Source organism: Schistocerca gregaria, chromosome 7, assembly GCF_023897955.1.
Source record: "Schistocerca gregaria isolate iqSchGreg1 chromosome 7, iqSchGreg1.2, whole genome shotgun sequence".
NCBI lineage: Eukaryota > Metazoa > Arthropoda > Insecta > Orthoptera > Acrididae > Schistocerca > Schistocerca gregaria.
The window spans coordinates 542,881,722-542,908,421 of record NC_064926.1 but is presented as its reverse complement, the minus strand read 5'-3'; the positions used below and the strand labels follow the sequence as shown (position 1 = coordinate 542,908,421).

The window sequence follows — 26,700 nt, the reverse complement described above, 5'->3', positions numbered from 1 at the left end:
GGTAAAATATTTCACAATATATATCACTTTAAACTGACCACTGTGGATTTAAATAAAGTTGGTATCAAAAGACAAGGAGGTGTTTCTGTAGGTTGCCATGGAATCAATGAAAGAAGTGAAAGGTTAGTTCAGTTGGATAAAGGGAATAGTTTATTCATCATCTATACTTTTCTTTCTTTCTTGTTTTTTAAGAAACATCATAATAGAAAATGAACAAGTTGGCTAAAGGGAATAATTTATTCATCATCCTCTCTTTCTTTCTTTCTCCCTTTTTTGTTTTTTGTTTTGTTTAAGTATCAAACCAGTTTAATACTGGTAGCAACTGCAGATTAGTAAGAGCAAAAGCAGACAGAAACATCTAGAAAAGAGGAAACTAAAATCACTGAAAAAAAGAAACTACCAACATTAATCAATAAAGTGAAAAAGAAAGAGAATTCCAGAGGACTCTTTGTATGGTATTAGAATAGTCAACAGAAGAAAACTAGTAGAAATGATAGTTAAAACTACAAAAGAAGTATGGGGATCTTCTCAGCCATGCTTCCCTTTCATACTGGTCAACTCATATAACTGCTGTCTGCTTTCTTTAAAGTTGTGAACAGCCTTTAATTGTGAATAGCCTTTCACTCCCTATATTTTACCCCTTATGCAAATGAAAATGAGAAAACCCCATAAATCCCCCCAAAAGAACTAAAAAAAGCTATAAATGAAATGCAGAATACCAAGAAGGTGGCCATAATGGTCTGACAATTGAAATGCTTAAAGTTACTGGTGAAGAAATAGAAAAACATTTGGCTAAAATCTTTACTGCTTGTATACAAAAAGACAGTCTCCTTGCCTCCTGGAACAAAGCAGAGGTAATCCTTCTATACAAAAAAAGGAAACGTTCATGATCCACAAAATTTTCTCTAAAGTCTTAGCAAATCACATTAGTGCTATTGTGGAAAATCCACAACCTATAGAACAAGGAGGATTCCAGAGTGGTTATATCGCAGTTGATCATTTAAACACCCTGCACGAAGTAATTAGCTGAGCAAATGAATATGAAATGCCACTGTGCACAGCTTGTGTAGAATTTGAAAAGGCTTTTGATTCTGTCAGTCATATGCCTGGTATACAGGCACTGACCAAACAGGGTGTGGAAATAAAGTACAAAACTAAATTATATTACATCTATGATTCCTCAATGGCTTCTTTCAGTATAGAAAACCACACGAGAGAATTTTCTATTGGAAGAGAAGTAAAACAGGATGACCTTATATTCCCGAAAGTATTTATAATAGTCCCTGAGATGGCTATGTCCTGAATTAATTGGAAAGAAAAGGGAATTAGAATGAATGGTAAACAAGTGGGCCTTAACATAAATCTGTCCAAAACAAATCTATGAACAAGTGGGTAACTGCAAAACAAGTAATATTGAAGAACAACTCTCTAAAAATGGTAATGAATATGTTTATGTGGGACAGTCAGTTAATATCCAAGGAGACTTAAAACCAGACATTTTTTGCCTAATCAAGTTAGGTTGGAGGGCTTATGGAAGAAACACAGCATATTTATGTGATATGCCAACAAGCTTGAAAAGGGTTATTTTTGAACAGTTTGTTCCACCCATACAAAGAGATGACTGTGATTTTAAACATGTTTTTCAACATAAAAATACGAACAACTGGGAGAGCTAAGGAAAGGTCACTCCTAGGTCTCACTAACAAAGATTGGAATGGAAGTGAAGACATAAGAGCAGTGAAAGGAGTTCAGGATGTTAAGGAAGGGGTAAAGGCTCTACAATGGAAATGGGCAGGACATATTGCACGAAGAAATGACTGAAGATGGACAAAGGCAATACTATAGTGGGAGTCCCAGAGAAAGGTGACCACCCAACCAATGTGATAAAAGAACTGAAGGAAATCATAGGCTTCAATTGGTAGAGGGCAACAGGAGACAGATACGCATGGATACGCCAACTAAAATAGTATTAGTTAGTTTAAGATTACACAGGGAACACTTTGTAAAGCTTGAATTATCTGACCCATAAATAAACTAACTGTAATACAAAATTGTAATGTCAATAGCTAACCAATTCCAGAAACAAATTTTCACTCTGCAGCTGACCTTTGTCTTTTGTAAGCAAGTTCTCTACCGACTGAGCTACACAACCTGTCCTCATAGCTTTATTTCCACCAGTACATCTCCTACCTTCCAAATTTTACCATACTCTCTATACTCGTTAGAGTGAAGTCACTTCCAACTGATATTGCATGATATGGTTATTTCCGTGCTACTGAACATAAACTTTCTTTGAATGACTCCAAAACTGTCACAGCAGAATCGGGTGGCCAGTAAAAGCTGCCAACAATTAACTTGACTTCATCTAGACATGTTATAGGCATCCAGATAACTTAAGTCACACACAAATTTGACCTAATTAGAGGCAATAGTTTTGTCAACTGCAATGAACATTCTCCCTCCTGTGACCTCCAATCTGTTTTTTCTGATATATGTTCCATGACTCGCTAAGCATCTTAGAGCTCTCTGCTTTGGGTTTCAGGGCAATACATTAGGAAACTTTGTTATGAATACTTTGACAAATTACTGATAAACTTTTGACATTTGACAACACAACCGAGGAAAGGAATGTGAGCTATAGTTATCAACACTGACAGTGGGAAAGACTCTTTGATGGAGAGAGTCTCCACAACTGTTCCAGTGCTGGAGGAGCGACAAAATGTTTGTCACTCATTGCAGAAATTTAAACATATGAAATCGTCTGAAAATGTGCAATCAACCTGTATGTTGCTGCAGCAGATCGTGTGCACATTATCCGCACAGTCAACAGTTGCATACAGTTTGCTATTTAACATCATTTGTATGTGTCCAAAAATCAGCTGTTGTTTCTGGAAATATTTTAGCATTAAACATTAGGAGTGATTTTTCACTTTGAATTGACTGTGTAGAACTGAAAGCTGAATACCTGCATCTTTTCTTGCTAGGGTTCTGTAGCAGGATTTCTTGGGGGTTCTGTAGCAGGATTTCTTGTTGGCCCCTTCTCCACCCTTTGTCAGTCTTATGTAGTACCCACTGGCCCAGCACCTCTCTCCAAAAGGAATGTAGAAACTGAAAAAAAGTAGTTCAGATTACAAGTTTATTGTATCTTATTAAGTTTTGTTTGACATATAATTGCCAGCTATTTCAAAGTCAAGCATGTTTATCTGTTAACTACATAAAATGCAACTGTAATTATGTACAATAAAATATGACATGTAATTTTATTTTTGTTCTATACAGGGTGTTACAAAAAGGTACAGCCAAACGTTCAGGAAACATTCCTCACACACAAATAAAGAAAAGATGTTATGTGGACATGTGTCCGGAAATGCTTAACTTCCATGTTAGAGCTCATTTTAGTTTCGTCAGTATGTACTGTAGTTCCTCGATTCACCGCCAGTTGGCCCAATTGAAGGAAGGTAATGTTGACTTCGGTGCTTGTGTTGACATGCGACTCATTGCTCTACAGTACTAGCATCAAGCACATCAGTACGTAGCATCAACAGGTTAGTGTTCATCACGAATGTGGTTTTGCAGTCAGTGCAATGTTTACAAATGCGGAGTTGGCAGATGCCCATTTGATGTATGGGTTAGCACGGGGCAATAACCGTGGCACGGTATGTTTGTGTCGAGACAGATTTCCAGAACGAAGGTGTCCCGACAGGAAGACATTCGAAGCAATTGATCGGCGTCTTGGGGAGCATGGAACATTCCAGCCTATGACTCACGACTGGGGAAGACCTAGAACGACGAGGACACCTGCAATGGACGAGGCAATTCTTCGTGCAGTTGACAATAACCCTAATGTCAGCGTCAGAGAAGTTGCTGCTGTACAAGGTATCGTTGACCACGTCACTGTATGGAGAGTGCTACAGGAGAACCAGTTGTGTCCATACCATGTACAGCGTGTGCAGGCACTATCAGCAGCTGATTGGCCTCCACGGGTACACTTCTGCGAATGGTTCATCCAACAATGTGTCAATCCTCATTTCAGTGCAAATGTTCTCTTTATGGATGAGGCTTCATTCCAACGTGATCAAATTGTAAATTTTCACAGTCAACATGTGTGGACTGACGAGAATCTGGACGTAATTGTGCAATCACGTCATCAACACAGATTTTCTGTGAGCGTTTGGGCACGCATTGTTGGTGATGTCTTGATTGGGCCCCATGTTTTTCCGCCTACGCTCAGTGGAGCACGTTATCATGATTTTATATGGGATACTCTACCTGTGCTGCTAGAACATGTGCCTTTACAAGTACGACACAACATGTGCTTCATGCACGATGGAGCTCCTGCGCATTTCAGTTGAAGTGTTTGTACGCTTCTCAACAACAGATTTGGTGAGCGATGGATTGGTAGAGGTGGACCAATTCCATGGCCTCCACACTCTCCTGACCTCAACCCTTTTGACTTTCATTTATGGGGGCATTTGAAAGCTCTTGTCTACGCAACCCCGGTACCAAATGTAGAGACTCTTTGTGCTCGTATTGTGGACGGCTGTGATACAATACACCATTCTCCAGAGCTGCATCAGTGCATGAGGGATTCCATGTGACGGAGGGTGGATGCATGTATCCTCGCTAATGGAGGACATTTTGAACATTTCCTGTAACAAAGTGTTTGAAGTCATGCTGGTACATTCTGTTGCTGTGTGTTTCCATTCCATGATTAATGTGATTTGAAGAGAAGTAATAAAATGAGCTCTAACATGGAAAGTAAACGTTTCTGGACACATGTCCACATAACATATTTTCTTTCTTTGTGTGTGAGGAATGTTTCCTAAAAGTTTGGCTGTACCTTTTTGTAACACCCTGTATAACATTTCCATCCCAAATTCAGGTCCCAGTGACATAATGCATATATTGAAATCGTCTTCCTTGTAGAAATTCCATCCAAAATTTACCTGCCAAACACCTTTGTTAGCTTTCTGAATGAACTTCCTTCTTCAATCTTGTTGGAGAAACATGTGCTCACGCGCACGCACACGTGCACACACACACACACACACACACACACACACACACACACACACACACACGCGTATGTCTGTCTCCCTATATTGTGCTCAGTTGACTGCCAGCTCTTTACTGGCACACAATGAGTGTACTGGGGTGAGGTTGGGGTGCAGGGTGGGGTGGGATGAGTGATGGAGAGAGGTGGGAGACCGAGAGAGAGTTAAGAGGGAAGTATCTAGTGGATCATGAGAGAGTGGGGAGCCATCTGTGGGCTGGGAAGGGGTGCAGGTTGGGGGGAGGGGGAGTGCAGTTGGTAGATGACTGGGCACGCAATGTGATACACTAGGGCGTGATTGCAGCACACATCTATCTGACACAGATTTGGCAGGGATATTGGGGTAGGGGATGGTGTGTGTACACACACACACACACACACACACACACACACACACACACACTATTGTGTTGGTAGTTGGGAGACAGCGAGTTACCTTAGCTTTAGGCCAGGTAGGCTATGGGAGCAAAGAATGCACTGTAAGAATAGCTCCCATCTGCACATCTCAGAAAAGTTGCAGTGACGAGAAATCCCTGACCGTGTTTGCTGAAGGCCTCACAAAGGCCTTGATAGACAGGCAATACCCCCCCCCCCCATACCCCCCCCCCCCCCTCCCCCGTGACCTAATTCACAAACAGATCTCCTGTGCCATATTCCCACACACACCACACACCTGATCCTCACATCCATCCCAAGAAAGAACCACAAAGAAGTCCCTCCCTCCCCCCCCCCCCCCACAAGGTAGTTACATCCCCTCCCAAATTGGTGTTCTGCCACCCACCCACCCACCCAATCTACACAACTTCCTAGTCCATCCTTATGCCACCGCCAATCCCCTGTCACAGGACTCGTACTCTTGTGGAATACCCTGATGCAGGACCTGCCCAATCCATCCATTCATACCATCTACTCCAGTCCCATCACAGGCTTATCCTACCTCACAGAGGCTGGGAAACCTCTGAAAGCAGCCATTTTTATGTACCAGCTCTGCTACAACCACTCCACAGCCTTTTATGTTGGGATCATAACCAATCAGCGCTCAAATAGAATGAAGAGCCACCACCAAACTGTTGCCAAAAACAAGTGGATCACCCAGGGGCACAACATGCAGCAGAGTATAACATGCAAGATTTCAATGGCTGCCTCACAATCCATGCCACCCTCTGGATCCTTCCCACCACCTCCACTAGCAGCTTTTCTGAACTGCACAGATGGGAGTATCCTTGCAGCACATCTTTCACTCCCATAACTTCCCTGGCCTAAACCTAAGGTGGCTCTCCGTCCCCCCACCCAATAGTGTGTGTGTGTGTGTGTGTGTGTGTGTGTGTGTGTGTGTGTGTGTACATACCCCTACTTCAGAACCCTTGACCTCCCCAATTCGTGTCAGCTAGTTGTGTGCTGCTATCATATGCCCTAGACTTTCAAATCGCATGCCCAGCTCTCTGCCACCTGCTGCCTCTACCTGTGCCCCTAGCTAGCTCACAGATGGCTCCCCTCTCTCCCACGAGCCACCAAATGCTTCCCACCAACCCTCTCCCTACCTCTCACCTCTCTTCATCCCTCACCCCACCCCTCCCCACCCTGCACCCCCACCTCACATTGTGGGCCAGGAAAGAGCTGGAAGTCAACTGAGTACAATGTAGGGAGACAGACGTGTGTGTGTGTGTGTGTGTGTGTGTGTGTGTGTGTGTGTGTGTGTGTGTGTGGACGCCCGCTCACGCGTTTCTCCTACATGCTTGAAAAAGGAAGGTCATTCCAAAAGCTAGGAAAACTCAGTACCTTTTATTTGTGTACTCATCAATGTTGCATCACTTGTGCCTTTCAGTGAGTCATGTCCTTTATTCCTAAATAATTCGAAATTCTCAACCAGAACTTTCCATACATTATTGAACAAATAATGCTCTCAGTTAACTATGCAGGACATATTTCTCTATAAGGAAATGGCATAGAATAAGTAGCACATTACACATGCTAAGAGTCATAAATAGGACACAAAACAATGAAAACAGAATACAAAGCAATTAAAACAAATGCCTTCAGTACTCTTGGGCCAATTACAATAGCAAAGAAACTCTGTGTGAGGTAAAAGTATGCATTAAGTAGGAGATACAAAATATTGAGCTCATAGGGATTGGTATTTCATAACATTTTAAACTAATTCTGTTTTTTCTATGCACCAACTGGAAACCGACAACATTTTTTTATTCTGTGATTTAATTTATAAAAACAGTGTTTCTTTGATGGAAAATCTATTTATCTCCCTCTAGGAACATCTACATTGTCATGGAGTACTGCAATGGTGGAGACTTGTCTTGTTTCATACGCAAACGCAGAAAATTACCAGAGACAGTATGCAGGAAGTTTCTACAGCAGCTGGCTGTAGCTCTAAAATTTCTCAGATCTCACAATGTCTGTCATATGGACTTGAAGCCACAGAATCTTCTCCTAACATCCACTCCAAAATTAATCTTAAAACTTGCAGGTATTTACTCAGAAAAAAGGTGATTTATTGATGTTCTTTAGAACTTTATAAAATAGATTATTTGTGTTGTTGCTGGCCCACAGTTGTTTGCTGTTATATATTTTGTGCACCCATTGTGGTGGTTTGCATAACACTTACGTGTAGTCTAAAACTTCCTCAGCACAATACAGATCTGTGATGTTCTCAGGTGGTGATTCAACATTCTGCTAGCAGCACCCTATGTTGCTAACAGAGGGATAGGAGAGAGAGAGAGAGGGGGGGGGGGGGGAGTGGGAAAGTTTTTTTCATGGGTCATATTGGCTGGAAACAGTTGAATTTCTAAACTGTGGATTCACGAGCCCCGCAAGTTTTCTACAGCCTTAAGCAGTGGGCATACTTCAGCAGTCACTATGCAGTTCTACAGTAAAATTTTTCTCTCACAAATAACAGTAATAGTTGCTTCACCTTCTGGAAAGTAAATGTACACTAGAGCCTCATTTATCTGGACTAGGTGGGACTGGATGTAATCTGAATTCCGAAAATCCTGATATCTGGCAATATTCTACTAAATGCAAAAACACTAACGTGTACTACATTATGCAGTCTGTTTATTTTGGCAACAACAAAAAACACTTCTTTATACTTAAACTTTATGGTTATCATAGTCTGCTCAGTTTTATTTGCTGGAATAAGATTTAAGTTTCTTTTGTTTCAAACTTCAGTAGCATATGAGTGTAGCACAATCACATAAATGTTTCACTAACATCAGTTCAGCAGGAGCTATTTCCAGCCATTAGTTTCTCCAACTGTGTCATTTCCTCCACCTGAGGCATTATATTTTTCCCTGAAATGCCACTTTCACGTCACCATCACTGCCATTCACTGTAGTACAGAGGTGACAATACAGTTCTGTCTTCAGTTATCATGCCATAACCAGTATCATTGTCGTTCGGCAACCAGGCATCTACTGTTGTCTACATCTGAACACCAGGAATGTTTGCTAATATTTAAAGGACTTCAGACATGTTGACAAGTTCACAAACTTCGGCGGTGCAGTGACAAATGGCAGGCCATGACTTCCACATCAGTAGTTCATTAACTAGATCCCAAGAAGATGCAGATCTTTGATATTTTCTGATTTCAGTTTAGAAAACACACTATTTTCTCCCTCCTTTTCAGCTAATTTACCCGGTATCTGTCCTTTGTATACATGTTTGATGTTCTCCAGAATGCTTTGGTCCATAAGTTGTAGAAGGAGACAAAAAATTAATCTGGATAATCTGGAAACTAAGATTAATGAGGGCCAGATAAATGAGGCTCTTGTGTAGCACAAACCTCTTAAACCAACTGTCAACCTCGAGATATACTATTTGCTGATGGGACGGATGGCTTTCCAGGCTAAACAGTCATTAGAGAACAACCTCTGAGCCACGTGCTACACCTCAGTTGTATTAATCTTTCTGAGATATGTTGGGGTTTGCTGTTCCCTATTTCTCTAGGTGCTTATGGAAACTACATGGCAGCTATTAATTCCCAAAACATTCTCCAAGATGATTGAGCAGGAGTGATGGTAGCCTTTGTTTGTTCCGCATGTCTTCTAGTCCCTTCTACTCACCTTTCAGTATGCTGTCATCTCAGCCTTTCATTTTCTCCTGAAATGGAGCCAAGAACTTCTGTGGTTCATTTACCATTCATTCACCTGGCTACATGTCTCTCAGACTAGCAAAGGCAAAGAGTGCGTTAATTGCTAAAATAAGTCTACTAGTATCATACATAAGCCTTAATTTGAGGAAGACACTTCTGAGACTGTATGTCTGCTGTGTAGCATTGCACAGGAGTCAGTCGTGGGTTCTGGGAAAACTGGAAAGAAGAAAACCGAAGGATTGGAGAAGTTGTGCTACAAAAAACTGAAAATTATGTTGACTAATAATGTAAGAAAGGAGGTTCATAACAGAATCAGCAGGGTGTGAATAATACTCACAAGAAGAAGGGACAGGATGATACGAGTTGTTAAGACATCAGGAAATAAATTCCATGGTGGTACAAGGAACCACAGAGGACAGAAACTCTAGGAGAAGATGGGGTTTGGAATATAACAAATAAATAATTGAGGATATTATTCTTGAGGAATCAAGCTAGCCAAGATCAGTAGTAGTTCTTTCTGTCACTATGACCTGTGTCAGCATATCTACACTGTCATCATTGGATCACGTAACGTTACTAGTTGTACTTACTTGTTAACATACCGAAAGTCACATAGTGATTTGGTATCAAGTAAAACATGACAGGGACATCAGCTTGTCACAAATAAAATAACACACAATTAAAATATACAACCTGTTGTGCTGATGCATCAGCACACACTAAATGCTTGACACCAGAATGGTGACTTGCGGTAGTAATATGTTGTCTGACTCTACATGGAAAGTGCTCTCTCGAAGTTTCAGTAGAAAATATCTCCATGATGAACTACACGTCTCCTGTAATGTCTGTCAGTGGAGTTTGTTGAGCATATACATAATGCTCTCGTACCGGCTAAACAATCCTGTGACGAAACATGTCACTCTTCATTGGATCTTCTCTATCTTTCTGTCAGCCCTACCTGGTAGGGATCCCAGATACATGAACAAGAATTGGTTGAACAAGCACCTTATAAGCCACTTTTTTTGTCGATGACTTTACATTTCCTTAAGATACTTCCTATGAATCTGAGTCTGGAATTTGCTTTTCTCACTATTTGTTATATGTAGTCTTTCCACTTAAGGTTGTTCTGGATAGTTACTCCTAGATATTTTGCAGTAGGTACTGTTTCCAGCAGTTTGTCATCAACAGTGTAGCTGTACAGCAGTGGATTTCTTGTCCTATGTATGTGCAATATTATACATTTATTTATGCTCAGTACCAACTGCCAGATCCTGCACCATTCATCAATTCTCTGGAGGGCATTCTGCAAATTGTTGCTATATTCTGATGTTGATAGTTTGTTATAGAAAACCACATCATCCATGAACAGCATCCAACACATTGGCAGCCCTAAAGAGCATCCAACACTTTCTACTATATCATTTACTTACATTGTAAACAGTAATGGTCCTATCACACTTCCTTAAGTTACTCTGCAAATTACCTTTACATATGATGGTTTTGTTCCATTAAGAACGGTAATGTTCTGTCTGCTAGGATGTCTTGAATCCAGTTGCAAATCTGCTCTCATAATAAGCTTGTATTTTTTTCACTATATGGCAGTGCGAGGCAGTGTCCAATGCCTTCTGCATTCAAGGAACACGGCATCAACTTGAGTGCTGTTGTCTATGGTGTTTTGATCTCATGGAGGAACAAAGTGAGCTAAGTTTCACATGATCTATGTTTGTGTAATCCATTGTAGTTTTTATAGAGGAGATTTCCATTCTCCAAAATCGTCATAATACTTGAGCATGAAACATCTTCCATAATTCTTCAACAGGTTGACATCAATGGCATAGGTCTATAATTGTGTGCATCTATCTTGTGGCCCTTCTTAAAAATTGGAATGATATGTGTTTTCTTCTGGTCAATAGATGTCCTTTGTTGGTCAAGTGATCTACGATGAATAAAGGGGGCGCAAGTTCTCCTGCACGATCTTTGTAGAATCTTGTATGTCTCATCTAGTCCTGATGCCTTTCCACAATTAAGCAATTGTAGCTGTTACTCTATTCTGAAATCGGTTATCTCAATATCTGCTATTTGAATGTTCGAATGACGAGTGAAAGGGACTGTGTTAAGATCTTCTGTGGTAAAACAATTTCAGGATACCAAATTCAGTATTTCAGCCTTTTCTCTGTTATCTTCCATTTCAGTGCCAGTATGGTCACTGAGTGAATGAATAGATGATTTTAACCCACTTACTCATAACTACTCAACCTCTGAGGGACAGACATACGTACAAATCAGAAGGACTGCTATGAGAAACAGAGTGGCCTCCTCCTATGCCAGCCTTTTGTTGGACCTCATGAACGAGGCATTCATCAAGACCTAGAAGCTCGGTGCCTTATCATGGTACAGATTTTTGGATAACATTTTTGTGGTCTAAAATGGTGAGGAAGCACTCCTCCTCTTCCTGCAACAGGTAACTCCTTTTCCTAACTCAAATTTACTTGGTTATATGCAGATCCATAGCCATCTTCCTTGACATTGATGTGCACCTCAATGAATCCCACATCCAAACCTCAGTCCATAAAAAACCAACCAATAAGCAATAATACCTATACTTTGACAGGTCTAACTCTTCCTACATCACAAATACTCCTTTCCCTGAAGCCTAGGCATCTGCGGCAAATGCAGCTGCTTCACCACTGAATCCTTCAACACCTGCATCAATAGCCTCTTCTGGAACTAAGTCACAGTTTTATCCAAAAACAAATATTCTTGTTAATATTCTCCTCTGACTAAGGCAGCTACCATTTCCCAAAAGAAAATTAAGAAGTACTCAGAACCAGTCAGGCTTTGAATGTATCAAAAGATTACTCCACAAAGATTTTCTCAAGTCAATCCATGAAATGAGATCCTCTCTCCTTTGTGTCTTCCACACAAAAGCCAATGTAACTTTCTGTACCACTCCTCACCTTGTTAATGTTCTTATTGAACCATATGACTTCCCCAAATCATTATCCTTCCTAAAGATTCATATCTCTGCAGTCATTCCCATTGTAAAACAGTGTTGTCTCTGTGTGTTCAAACACACTTCTCTGAAACTACTGGATAAATTTTAAAGGGGTTGTTGCAGGTAACTTAGATAGTTTGGGGCCCCGTAAAGGTTGTATTTCATCAAAATTGGATCATGGAGTGGTGGGGATTGTGATTTAAAGTTTTACTAGAACTTTCTTGTCTATCTGTTTGAATGTGCTAATCTTCAAAACTAGTTGACAGGTTTTCATGGGGTAATCACAGCTAACTTGAATATAGCATGAGGCACCACATAATCCTTATTTCATCAAATACTGGTCATGGGAAAAAAGTTATTATTTAAAATTTTATCTAAAACTGCCACATATGCCTGCATCTTTTTGCACATGCTAATCTCTTTTAAGCAGTTTTTACAGTTAATTGGAACATAGCTTGGGGCACCACGCAGTCTTAATTTCATCAAATCTGGATAATGGGAAAAAAATGTAATTGAATATTTCTGAATCTGCATACTATATTCATCTCTTGGTCTACCCATATGATTTTTAGCCCTCACACTTCCTTCCAATACTAAATTGGTGATCCCATGATGCCTCAGAATGTGTCCTATCAACCGATCCACACTGACACTATAAATATAAAAGTAGCTCTGTCTGCTGTGTTTTCACTGATTTATGAAATTTGGTGTGGAGATAGTATGTACCCCGAGGAAGAACATAGGCTGCTATAGAGTGTGAAATACAAAATACTGATTTGAAGAATATTATGTGAATTAGGGAAAAATATTTACACTTTGAGAAAACTATTTGCTCCTCTGACTTTTGATCTTGATCATATTTCTAAAATGCTTGTATTGGGTGATATGTGCTATGATTCATAGCAATGAATACAATGCTTATACTATCTTCATTGTGTTTCATCCATAATTTCACTCTATTTGTTGCATAAAATTACGTGATGTGTAACTACTGACGGCCTTGGGAGAGCCAGTCCTGACAAAACTCTACCATCTGGTGAACAAGATGTATGAAACAGGCGAAATACCCGCAGACTTCAAGAAGAATATAATAATTCCAATCCCAAAGTAAGCAAGTGTTGACAGATGTGAAAATTACCGAACAATCAGTTTAATAAGCCACAGCTGCAAAATACTAACATGAATTCTTTACAGACGAATGGAAAAACTAGTAGAAGGCGACCTCGGGGAAGATGAGTTTGGATTCCGTAGAAATGTTGGAACACGTGAGGCAATACTGACCTTACGACTTATCTTAGAAGAAAGATTAAGGAAAGGCAAACCTACGTTTCTAGCATTCGTAGACTTAGAGAAAGCTTTTGACAATGTTGACTGGAATACTCTCTTCCAAATTCTAAAGGTGGCAGGGGTAACCAGATGGCAGTTATAAGAGTCGAGGGACATGAAAGGGAAGCAGTTGTTGGGAAGGGAGTAAGACAGGGTTGTAGCCTCTCCCCGATGTTATTCAATCTCTATATAGAGCAAGCAGTAAAGGAAACAAAAGAAAAATTCGGGGTAGGTATTAAAATCCATGGAGAGGAAATAAAAACTTTGAGGTTCGCCGATGACATCGTAATTCTGTCAGAGACAGCAAAGGACTTGGAAGAGCAGTTGAATGGAATGGATAGTGTCTTGAAAGGTGGATATAAGATGAACATCAACAAAAGCAAAACGAGGATAATGGAATGTAGTCGAATTAAGTCGGGTGATGCTGAGGGAATTAGATTAGGAAATGAGACACTTAAAGTAGTAAAGGAGTTTTGCTATTTGGGGAGCAAAATAACTGATGATGGTCGAAGTAGAGAGGATATAAAATGTAGACTGGCAATGGCAAGGAAAGCGTTTCTGAGGAAGAGAAATTTGTTAACATCGAGTATAGATTTAAGTGTCAGGAAGTCATTTCTGAAAGTATTTGTATGGAGTGTAGCCATGTATGGAAGTGAAACATGGACGATAAATAGTTTGGATAAGAAGAGAATAGAAGCTTTCGAAATGTGGTGCTACAGAATAATGCTGAAGATTAGATGAGTAGATCACATAACTAATGAGGAAGTATTGAATCGGATTGGGGAGAAGAGAAGTTTGTGGCACAACTTGACCAGAAGAAGGGATCGGTTGGTAGGACATGTTCTGAGGCATCAAGGGATCACCAATTTAGTATTGGAGGGCAGTGTGGAGGGTAAAAATCGTAGAGGGAGACCAAGAGATGAATACACTAAGCAGATTCAGAAGGATGTAGGTTGCACTAGGTACTGGGAGATGAAGAAGCTTGCACAGGATAGAGTAGCATGGAGAGCTGCATCAAACCAGTCTCAGGACTGAAGACCACAACAACAACAACAACAACAACAACAACAACATAGCAACTTAATAGCACAACATGTAGATGTGTGCTCCTACCCATGCCCCTCTGTACGCACTGCTCAGTAGCGACACTGTACATGCTGACACATCGTGCATTGAGACAGCTTAGAGGTTGGGAGAGAAGGACACACATCACCAGCTATGCTTACCAGAAGAGGAAGACATATGACGGCAGCTGATGTTATTGCACGTACAGTAGCTTGCTTGCTCACTATAACTAATCACAACAAAACTACTGCTTTGCAAGCACAGCTGCAGGTAACAGGTAGTCATATAATATAAAAGGCAAATAAACTGCAAAACTATTTAACAGCAGTATTTATTAGTCAACATGTATTCAGCACACTTGATACCTTAGAAAACTGGTTCCAGTCAAATGGGTTGAAAATGAACATTGCAAAGACCCCATTTCAGAACCAAACAGTGAAAATCTGTGTAACTTAAAATACTATATAATGATTAACCTATGAAAGAAGTTGACACGGTCAAATTCCTGGGACTGAACATGGACAAGTGCTTAAGCTGGAATACACATGTTGACTTCAAATCAAATTAACTAAGCAGTTTCGTATTTGCAATGCAGATACAAGCAAATTCATTATTTTCCTCATGGCAGTGACAACAGCAACTGTAAACGTAACAGCAGACATAATTTAGTGTAATTGTGGGCTGTTTTTCATTCGAGACTAGCGAATTCCACTAACTTGAGTACTTGAAAAATTACTTGTTATAGTTATTTTAAATCTGTCATTAGATATGAGAATTTTTGGGGGAAGTTCAAGAAGTATATCTTGAATGCTGAAAATGCAAAAGAAAATTGTCTGATACATTCGTACTGCACACCAAATAGAGTCTTGTCACCCATTATTTTGGAAACTACAAATCCTAACTGTTCCCTCCACATACGTTTATGAAATTATAATCTTCCTACACAGCAGACAAAAATTATTTGAAGAGAATCATTTTAACCACACATGACACAAGAAATAAAAATAATTTTATGCTACCCACACACCAGTTGAAATTATATGCATGGATTCCACAGTGTATGGGAATGACAATATATAACAAGTTAATGGTCAGAAACATATACAGGGTGTTCAGGGAGTAAAGATCTATATTTTACTCAGTGATAGTATAAGTAATTCTGAACAAAAAATCTTATATGAACATAGGTCCACAAATGCTTCTTTAGGGAGGTATGGATATTGAAACGGGCTTTAATTATGCAAAACTGATGTGCACAACATGAACATATACGCAATACAATTGCAACATGACGTCATTTTCTTGAAAACAATGTTACAAAGAAGTAGTTCTGTTACACATTTTTACATAATGATTATGTACTTTGCATTTAGAATATAATGCATTACAACAAGCATGTTCCATGTATTCAGTTGAAAAAGATGTCCCACATCTTTTACAATGGCTTTAACAGTTATCATAGATGTTGTACAGTTCACAGAACAGGTGTGAGTATCCCACCATGAACATCAATGCACTTTTGTTCTCTAGCAATAACATGTTGTGTTGCTTGTTCACTTGCCTGTGGTTGGTTCCTAATCAATTCTGCAGTGTCCATGTTGTGATGAAGCAGTTCATCTCATGTATTTACCTTCACTTTGTGCACCTCTGATTTCGTCCAACCCAATAAACAGAAATCTAAAGGTGTAAGGTCAGGTGATCTTGGAGGCCAGTTAATAACACTGCCATGGTGAATCCAGCGATTAGCGTAGGTGCGGTTGAGGTGGTCCCTCACATGTAAGATAACGTGTGGAGGGGCACCATCATGTTGAAAGTACATTCCAGTTTGCATGGCTAAAGGAACGTCTTCCAATAGTTCCATAAATGAATTTCCCAAAAAATGCAGGTACCTCTTTCCCGTCAATCACTGATTGATAATAAATGGACCTATCAGAAGGTTACCAGTCATGCCACACCAATGAACTTGGAAATTGCTATCCACTGAAGCGTGTTTATTTTCCCGTGACCATTGATGATCATTGCATGTGTTGTTTATTCCATGTTGTGCAAACTGGGCTTCGCCAGTGAATAGTTTGTATGGAAGCAAATGACAGAATTGAAGTCGTTGGGTGTTGTCGCCATTGTGGAGACTTTGGACACGTGTGTGTGAAATGGATACAGGTTTTCCACATGTAATGTTTCCCATACACGTGTCTGTGGGACATTCATACGCAGGGACATTCTCCGTATGCTTGTACTGGGACTTTGCTTAACACTTGCCATAATTTCTTCCTTTTCTTGTGAAGTTTGTTGACATGCACACTTGTACGAAAAATGTCTACTTGGAAGAGAGCCTGCTGCATGCAAAGTGATGAACACTTTGATAAACACCCTACTGTCAGGTAATCATTGAGTCAGAAAGCACCTGTGGTATTCTTCTCTTGCAGCGGTAGCACTACTGTCGCAGAAGCCATAAACATACACCATATCTGTGTATTCCTGATTAATGTAGATGTGTGGCATTTTTAGGAGCACTTGTATGAACAGTTAACACCATACACTACATACCTAACTGATCTATCGCCGGTGCACTACACAATGCGACTTACACAGCACAACTGCGCAAACAACTGGTGATTGTAGTATGTACGTCACATGACCATAATACGTGGTAGGTTGTGTTGCATAAACATGGCATGTTTCCGTGCATTGTTTGCAAGAAAATCACATTACGGTCCAGTTGTATTGCGTGTACGTTCATGTTGTGCACATCAGTTTTACAGAATTAAAGTTCCTTTCAATACCCATACCTCCCTAACGAAGCACTTGTGGACCTATGTTCATGTAACATTTTTTGTTCAGAATTACTTATAGTATCTCTGTTTAAAATATTGACTTTTTGTCCTTGTACACCCTGTATAACATGATGCTAGAAATTATAAAAATGAGGCTACAGCAGATTCTGTCGGAGAAATGCTACTATTCAATATAAGAATTCATAGAGGATGAAATGATAATTAAGTGTTAAATTTTATTGTATGTATATGTAACAAAATTGTATTATTATTATGATGCTGTTTGTTAACATCAGCTGTTCTTTGTTTACAGCAAAATACTACCACAGTTTTACGTGTCTCCTGTACCTGAATCAAATGATTTAGATTATATATGTTATGAGACAAATAAACCAAAGTCGCAATTCCATTGCAGAGTTTTATGTAGAATTATCCAACACTAAACTGTCTGAGCTGATGAAAAGACACAGAAGAACTGTCCACCTTGGGTGCACTCAGTATCCAGATGCTGAAGATGTTCTACGGCATGATTTAAGCGACCTCAGTGAGTGCGTTAAACGGGCTGCTGGTATTGTCCAAACCCCAGTACTGTAGAGATGGGAACTTGCCTTCCAGCATATCCTCTCATCCCATAACCCTAATGAGCAAGGTGGCGCATTGGTTAGCACAGCTGAGTCACATTTGAGAGGACAGTGGTTCAAAATCAGTTTCTGGCCATCTTGATTTAGGTTTTCCGTGATTTCCCTATATCATTTCAGGCAAATGCTGGGATGACTCATTTGATGAACGGCACAGCCAATGTTTTTCCCCATCCATCCCTAATCCAAGCTTGTGCTCTATCTCTAATAACCTCGTTGTCCTCCTCCTCCTCCTCCTCCTCCTCCTCCTCCCCCACAATCCTCCTGAACTTAACTTACATTGTTTTATTATTTTATGGTTTTTTGTTATTATTGTATTATTTCTTTAATACATCAATTATTTTTAAAAATCTAACAATGGAAATTTCAGTTTTGGAATATCAGCAATATAGGAAATATAGATTGCTACTTACCGTAAAGACAACACATTAAATTGCATACAGGCATGACTAAAAGATGCTTACACATAAGCTTTCGGCCACAGCCTTCATCAGAAAAAGAATTCATTCACGCAAGCAAGCACACTTCACACACACGACCACCAACTCTGGCAGCTCAGACCAGTTTTATGGTTTCACGTTTGCTCTCCAATTCCTCACCCCCTCTCCTTCTCTCTCTCTCTCTCACTCTCTCTCTCTCTCTCTCTCTGATTCTTTTACTCCTACTTCTTAACTGTAGTATTCAATTTGTTTCCTTTTAATCCATTATTACTTATTATTATGTTGTCATCACCATGGGACTGAAGAAGTGGGCACAGTACTTAGAAATCTACTACAGTTTGCCTATTTACCTCCCTCAAGTTTACACTTTAATTTTTGTCTCCCCCTGCCCTTGCAACATTTGGTTCCCTCTCATCCTGTGGTCTCTGTGGCATACCAATCCTTTCTACCCTTTTCCAACACTTCCGTCTTTCTCGCTGAGGAAGGAATGAATAGTTTTAGAAACTAGGATTGTTTCTTGTACTTTTGCATTTGTCTATCAGCAGTACTAAGGGTTTTGTAAGAACTGACCAGCCATTCTATCTCAGAAACTATTATCTCCCTGAATAACAGAGGTGTTGACAGGCACATAAACAAGACTGAAAATTTGCCATTATTCCAGCTAAAGAGACCAAGTGGGGGGGGGGGGGGGGGGGGGTCTTGTCAGGTGGAGTTGGCAGGGGGACAAAAGAGGCAGAAATTGGGATGCAGGACTGGGAAAGGGTGGCCGGCAAGGGGGATAGGGCAACACATGCAAGGGATAGCAAAGTAATGCACAGGGACTGGCACAAGGGCGTTTGTGCAGCACATGATAGTGATGACACAGGAGTGGTTTGAGAGGATGTGAAAGAACAAAGAAAGAGGGATCTGTGGGGAAGAGGCTGTGGGCCTAGGATGAGTGAAGTTTGGGTCCTGGGGGTGGATGGAGGAGGGAATGGTGCAAGGGGCTGGCAGAGGTTTCTCCTGGTTATTAGCTGGATGCTAGCTCCATGCACCACACCCACCTCCACCCAGCCCTAGGACCCAGATTTAACTCATATTGTGCTCACACTGTCTTCCCCACAGCCTCCCCTTCCACAGTTTTATTGCATTCTCCCACTCCACTGCTCCCACCTTCATTATCTTGTGCTGCACGAACTCATCGGTGCCTATGCCTGTGTGTCACTTTCCTATGCTGTGCCTTCATAATGACCGGAAGAGTGGTTTGCTGACCACACGCCCCTTCCATCCGCTTCCTCAGTTGAGGATAACATGGCGGTCGGATGGTCCCTATGGGCCACTTGTGGCCTGAAGACGGAGTACTAACCAGTACACCCCATTACCACATTCACACATTCATTATCTATCATATATGCTCATTTATGCAGGGAATAAATTAAAGGCCTTAGTTTGGAGTGTGCATAAGGCCATTCTCAGAAGTGACGATCTTCAAAGTAACTTTTATGAATTGGAGTCTATCCTGTATGTATCTCATGCAGTGCACTTAAATACCTTGATATCCTCGAAATCTTCACAACATGATGGTGGCTGATGTATGAATGCTACATACTTCCTTATGTAAAGATAATGCTGCACATTGAAATTCTTAAAATTCAAAAATGTGTTATTCCACAAAGCATCTCATTGTTTCCACAGATTTCGGTTTTGCCCAGTACTTGTCACCTGAAGACTACAACAGCTCTCTCCGAGGTTCACCTCTGTATATGGCACCTGAGATGCTGCTGAAGCGTCACTACGATGCCTCTGTTGACCTGTGGTCAGTCGGTGTCATAATGTATGAGTGCCTGTTTGGACAAGCACCTTATTCATCCAGTAATTTTAAAGAGCTAGCAGAAAAGATAAAGAGCGAAATGCCTATTGAGGTGGGCATTATATTTTGAGTACTTTTTCATAATATATATTTTTGTAATGGCTAAATATAGTATACATAATAAATGATTAGTTGTGCTATAGTTCTATAATGTATACTCATATGAAAATTAAAAACAAAATCCTGCCAATACCCTTCCAGTACATATGTAGAAATGAATTAGTTTGTGCATTAAATGACTATCAGACATTATTTATGTTATAAAAATGATAATATGTAACATTAGAAGTCACATTAAAATAAAATCACATATATTATACAGGATGAAATGAGAGGGATCACACACAATGGTTGCTTTTGATCCATATAAATCCGGTATCTGCAGTGTTATGTTATCAGCTAATGATAATTGGTAGCCAACACACAAATAAAATTGGTAGGAATTTGCTATTCCAATTAATTTACGCCAGCCTGTGCAAATCCAGAGCACTGCAAAATCAGCAACCACACTTGCAATTTCATGATGGAAGATCTGATTGGTCTGAACCCTTAGGACAAAACACAGAATGGAACATATACAAGTCCACCATATTTTGGCGATGAAGCTAGGAGAAGCAGCTGCTGTGTTGCACATCACTTTGTTTGAAATTGTGCAAGTGATTTATGGAACATGGTGTTAATTAACAAAAATTCATCATGACCTGAAATGAAGTGGTATTCCTGTTAGAGCAGTGATTTATCAATGTACTTCATTCTTTTCATTTCCAGTATTGTGCCGGACAAGCAAAAAAATCAGCTCTGTTACCAAAAAAAAAAAAAAATCAGCTATGTTACCAATCACTCATTACTCATAACAGTGTACGATGGGATGAGATCAATAGCAAAAATTCAATGTTTCCAAGTTTAATTTCTGAGACTTTGATAATGCATTGTTGAAAGAAGACTTGATTTCTGAAACAATTTCATTTTGGGATTAATAACCTCAGTAATAGAGAAGCAGTAGGTGAGGAGTAAATATCAGAACAGTGGGAAATCCAGGATGGAATGTGACAGTCTTTTTTTGTGCCTATTTGTGACTCAGCATCTCTGCTATGTATTGAGTAGTAGATATGAATGAAAGAGAAACTACAACAAGAGATCACTTTCCATATGTCTTTTGACTAATTAAACTGTACTTCATTCACAGGTTCCTCGTGGTGGGTGCATTTCAGATGAATGCAGAGACCTGCTTGTTAGACTTCTTAAACATAATCCCTCTGAGAGGATTGATTATGAGTCCTTTTTTAATCATCCTTTCCTTGACCTGGAACACATGCCATCACCAGAATCCTATCAGAAAGCTGTGGAGCTGGTACAAAAGGCAGTGAAATGTGATGCTGAACAGAAATTCAGCGAGGCATTTGACCTTTATTGTGAATCCTTGAGGTATTTTGTTCCTCTTGTGAATGGTAAGAAATGAATTTTGCTTAGAAGCTTCACAATTATATTGTTCAATTCTCATTTCTTTGTACTCAGACTGTTTTTTATTTTGTTTGGTTAAGGGTTACTAGATACTGTACAATATTTTTATGAGTTTCAAAGAAAGTGTGCTTCGGATCAATTATCTATTATTTTTATAAGTGCTTTTGCTAAGCACAACTGAAAAAACTAATATAGTTTTGCAATAGTTTACATACAGAAAATCTAATCACAAACCAGTTTTCCATTAAACAGATGAAGATGATACCAAGAAAAAAATAGCCTTTCGTAATAAGGTAAATGAATATATAAGACGAGCAGAAGACCTGAAAACACTTCTGTATGAGAAAGAAAACAACTGTAAACACCCCAAGGGTCAACATACCACAGATGGAACTTTAGAAGAACTAAGTATGAATTGATTTTATTTGTTTGTTTTTGTTATTGCATGTTATATATTAGGTATAGCACTACAATAACTGTTGAATCTATTGTCTATGTATTACTGCACACACCACCACTCTCCTTTTCTGTCCTCTCCTGTCTTTGAAGGAATTGTTAAAACACAAACTGTAAAAGAGTTAACTACACTGAGCTGACAGATGTTATGAAATACGTCCCAGTACTGTGTCGGACTTCCTTTTCCTCAATGTAGGGCAGTAGTTTGACATGGCTTGGACTTAACAAGTCGTTGGAAGTCCCCTGCAGAAATACTGACCCATGCTGTTTCTACAGCTCTCCAAATTGTGAAAGTGTTGCCAGTGCAGAATGCTGTGCATGAACTGACCTCTCAATTATATCCCATAAATGTTCGGTGGGATTTGTGTCGGACAACTGGGTGGCCAAATCATTTGCTCAGATTGTTCAGTATGTTCTTCAAACCTGTCATGAACAACTGCGGCCCGGTGACATGGCGAATAGTCATCCATAAAAATTCCATGATTGATTGGCTGCATATAGTTTCCAAGTAGCCGAACATAACCATTTCTAGTCAATGATTGGTTCATTTGGACCAGAGGACTCAGTCCATTTCATGTTAACACAACCCACACTATTAGGGACCCACCACAAGCCTCCACAGTGCCTTGTTGACAACTTTGGACCATGGCTTTGTGGAGTCTGTGCCACACATTAACCCTACCATCAGCTCTTACCAGCTGAAATTGAGACTCATCTGACAAGACCATGGTTTTCCAGTTGTCCAGGGTCCAACCAATATGGTCATGAGGCCACGAGCGGTGCTACAAGCAACGTCGTGCTGTTAGCAAAGGCACTTGCATTGGTCGTCTGCTGCCGTAGTCCATTAATGCCTAATTTTGCTGCACTGTCATAACAGATACATTTGTTGTATGTCCCACATTGATTTCTGCAGTTATTTCATACAGTGTTGCTTGTCTGTTTACACTGATAACTCCACGCAAACACCACTGCTCTCAGTTGTTATGTGAAGGCTGTCAGCCACTGTGTTGTCCGTGGTGAGGGGTAAAATCTGAAATTGATATTCTCGACACACTTTTGACAATGGGGTCCTCAGAATACTGAACTCCCTGACGATTTCAGGAATGGAATGTCCCGTGCGTCTAGCTCCAGCTACATTGTGCGTTCAAAGTCTGTTGACACCTGATGTGCAGCCATAATCACTAATCATGTCAGAAACCTTTGCACATGTATCACCTGAGTACAAATGACAGCTCCACCATTGCACTGTCCTTTTAAACTTTGTGCATGCAATACTGCTACCATCAGTATACATGCGTATCACTATCCCATGGCTTTTGCCAAATCAGTGTATAAGTCATTAAATTAGGGTGTTGTTGTCACCTAAGTTAACTGACACAAGCAAAGGAGAAGTAGCATTTAACTTTGGTTTTCACAACTAGTACCTGATCCCATTGTTTCGAGCTTTGTGACATAAATCAGTAAAATCTTAAAACTTCAGGTTGCTATTATTGTGCCTCCTGTTACAATTAGCATTAGTGCCAAACTATACTCAGTACAGCAGCACTATAACAATCTCCAGGAATACTCTCACTTTCTTTGTTGTGGAATGAATTATTAGGTGGTTCATAGTCCATTGCAGTTGTAACTTGGCTACTCCTCGCCACTCATCTTCCTGTGACAGCATGTGTATTAGTGGGACTTGCTTCTTACACTTGCTGTACCCTCCTTTTTATTAGTGTCCAAACAAGAGACTAGTGTAATAAAGCAATTGTAATCTTGTGAACCTTGGCTTGATAGTATGATACTGGTAATAACAAGAACATTACATGGCTGAGTAGGCAGATTAATTGATAAGAGAAAGGAAAGGTTGCACAAAAGTAATGATGCTTGCAGCTGATTCAAGAGAGATAAACTGTAAGAGATTTTCTTTACTTTAGAAGCTTTATTGTGCAGCAGATGAGTGAATCCAAATTATCAGAGTTCTACTTATGCTAGCAGTTTCATATTGTGGTATTTATTTATTTATCATGTAGTTTTTTGACACATTGGGAAGAGATACATATATTGTACAGCATAATACTTATAGTATAAAATCTTATAAAAAAGCATGTAGAGCATTTATGTAATCTATCAACTCGGTCACCAGCCAGAAGCCTTCTGGCCTACCATCACATGATCTTTTGGGGTTTAGTATCTGCAGAAAGTGTGACAGTGCAGCTACTCAACATGGTCAGCTGCTGGTGACTCAGTAACAGCCGGGGAATGGAACACCACAAGTGAAACAAACTCGCCGTGTGAACTGAATTATGGAAAGTGGAGCATCCGAACCCATGTAGATATGTGCACAACAACGTACGCAGCATGTGGCTGGTGTAGGCGGCTAGTGATGATCCGGCACTCAACTCTCGGCATGAGTGCAAGGCTAGGTCTGTGGCACTCTAACTCCGCAGGAGCACTGGCCTGCTCCACTTACTGCTGCTGACAAGAAAACATTTCTGTCAGCGGGTCCGCCCATATGATACTATGTGTGTGCCATCCATTGCAGATTTCTGAACTACTCCTGTGTTCTACCCATGGCAGCACATCTGCCTCAATCGGGACATCTGCATGCAGGGATACTGAAGGGAGCATTCTTCAGCAGTGTGTCTGATGTTCAGTGGATCACTGCGGTCACAAAGAGGGGATGACTGCATACACACACACCCCGTTTTTTTTTTTTTTAAAAAAAAAAAGGCACATCTGCTTTGTTAGGTTCTAATTCTGTTTTCACCAATCATGTTTGCATGGCAAGTCAAATCCCAGTGATTTTCGAGTGATTCACAGCATGTTGTTCAGTCCATCTGTAAGTCCATGCATTAGTAAGGTTGAACACATCTTGCTGGATTGGTGCTTTTTTATTTCCCATGAACTTCTTGTACTCATCCACAAGAACATTTATGTGCCATAGTTGAGAGGGGTTGGGGCGAGGGTGGAATGTGGATTATTATGGCAGCCATTACATAGGTGTCGATTTGATGACACCATTGATCATTCTCATGGCATTATTTAGTTGGATGTATTTATTTTGTGCATAACGGCTGTTTAGCCAGACTGAGGCACAATATTCAGCAGAACAGAATATAAGACTTGGAGCAGAAAAACATAGATGGATACCAATGCTCTCCTCACATCTTTTGAATGATGATGATCTTTTTTTTTTTCAATTTTTCTGCTCTTTTTGTTATGTGCTCTCTGAAAGATAGTGCTCTGTCAAGAGTTACCTTCTGTTACTTTGGTGTTTTGTAGTTAGTAAGTGTAGTGTTTTCAAACTTTATATTGAAATTTCTTCCAGCAAGTTGATTATTTAGGGGAAAGCACGAAACCTTCGTTTTAGGATTTTGGTTGGTGTTCCCATATGTCTTCAAATCCTGCCTCACTGTAGATGGTGAGTGACAGAACTTGATCTGTGCAGCTTCATTTTGGCAAGAAGGCTGCTTGTTTGAGCAGGACAATGAAAGAAATCTGTTGTGCTTGATATGTAAAGAATAGAAGACTAAACAATGAACCTACACTTTATGATCTATTTCCATAGGCGAACAGCTAGTGTGTGAGGTGTTGAGCTGTTGACAGGCTTATAAATAAGTCTGAAAATGTTGTTACTAAGTTTTCAAACAGTGTCCTCCTTTAGAGTAACCAGCTGAGACAATTGTGTGTGTGTGTGTGTGTGTGTGTGTGTGTGTGTGTGTGTGTGTGTGTGTGTGTGTTTATTTAGCTACCACATTATCATTCTGCTGCAACCTAATTTCATTTCACAGTTTTTGCTGTGAAGTTTCCTAACCTCCCATTTTGCAACATCTTTGTTTCCAGAAGAAGTTTATTTGGTGTATTATTAGCTATATGTTATTTGTTTACCATCATTTAATCTTTTTAAATTGTCTTTTAACTCCATAGTCCTCTTTTCCTGTGCCTTTTTTCTTCACGCTGACACTTTTGAATGCTTTTTGTTTCAATAAGTTTTTTGGTATTCTCCCATCCTTGTTCCACACCTTCCTTTAATTATGCATTTGACATTTTCTACAACTAGTAAGTGGAAAATTTATGTAAAAGATGGACTTTATACAAATATTCCATTGTTTTGGTAGCTGATTTTTGTTTCCTTTTGTAAAATGTTGGCCTAATTATGACAGTGCACATGGGTATGTCATGATCAGACTCTCTTTCTTGTCTTCAAAACACTGCTAATTTCTTACTGCATGTAACATAATTAATAATGGATTTTAATGCTATCACAATAATATTTAGATTCACAAAATGATTAAAAAGATTTATTATGATCAGCAGTATGGTACAAAATGTTTTTACAGTGCAAATTTCATATAGCATTTTCCACTAATTTCTCCAATCATTAGAGAACTGACTTCAGAAGGAACTGTTGTGGTACACTAATGAGAACATGCAGGATGTTAGCTTTAGAAACTTCACCCTTTGCCCATCCCCAGAAGAAGAAGTCACATGGCATAAGATAGGGGCTCCACACCAGTCATTCATGAGGACTGCTGTGAACCAAATGCGATTAT

The 26,700-nt window shown here is 39.8% G+C and overlaps 1 protein-coding gene across 4 annotated transcripts in view; it reads left to right on the top strand.

Moving 5' to 3' along the window:
* Nucleotides 1–26,700, top strand: part of LOC126281158 (serine/threonine-protein kinase ULK3) — a 124,341-nt gene that overhangs the window by 56,007 nt on the left and 41,634 nt on the right. For all 4 annotated transcript variants that reach the window (XR_007551224.1, XR_007551225.1, XR_007551223.1 and 1 more), the window contains exons 3-6: nt 7,321–7,535; nt 20,071–20,297; nt 21,432–21,693; nt 21,959–22,114. Coding sequence is in view for 1 of the 4 variants with exons in the window: in XM_049979826.1 (XP_049835783.1) it covers nt 7,321–7,535; nt 20,071–20,297; nt 21,432–21,693; nt 21,959–22,114 (860 nt within the window). In the remaining 3 variants the exon portion in view is untranslated. The remainder of the gene's footprint in view (nt 1–7,320; nt 7,536–20,070; nt 20,298–21,431; nt 21,694–21,958; nt 22,115–26,700) is intronic.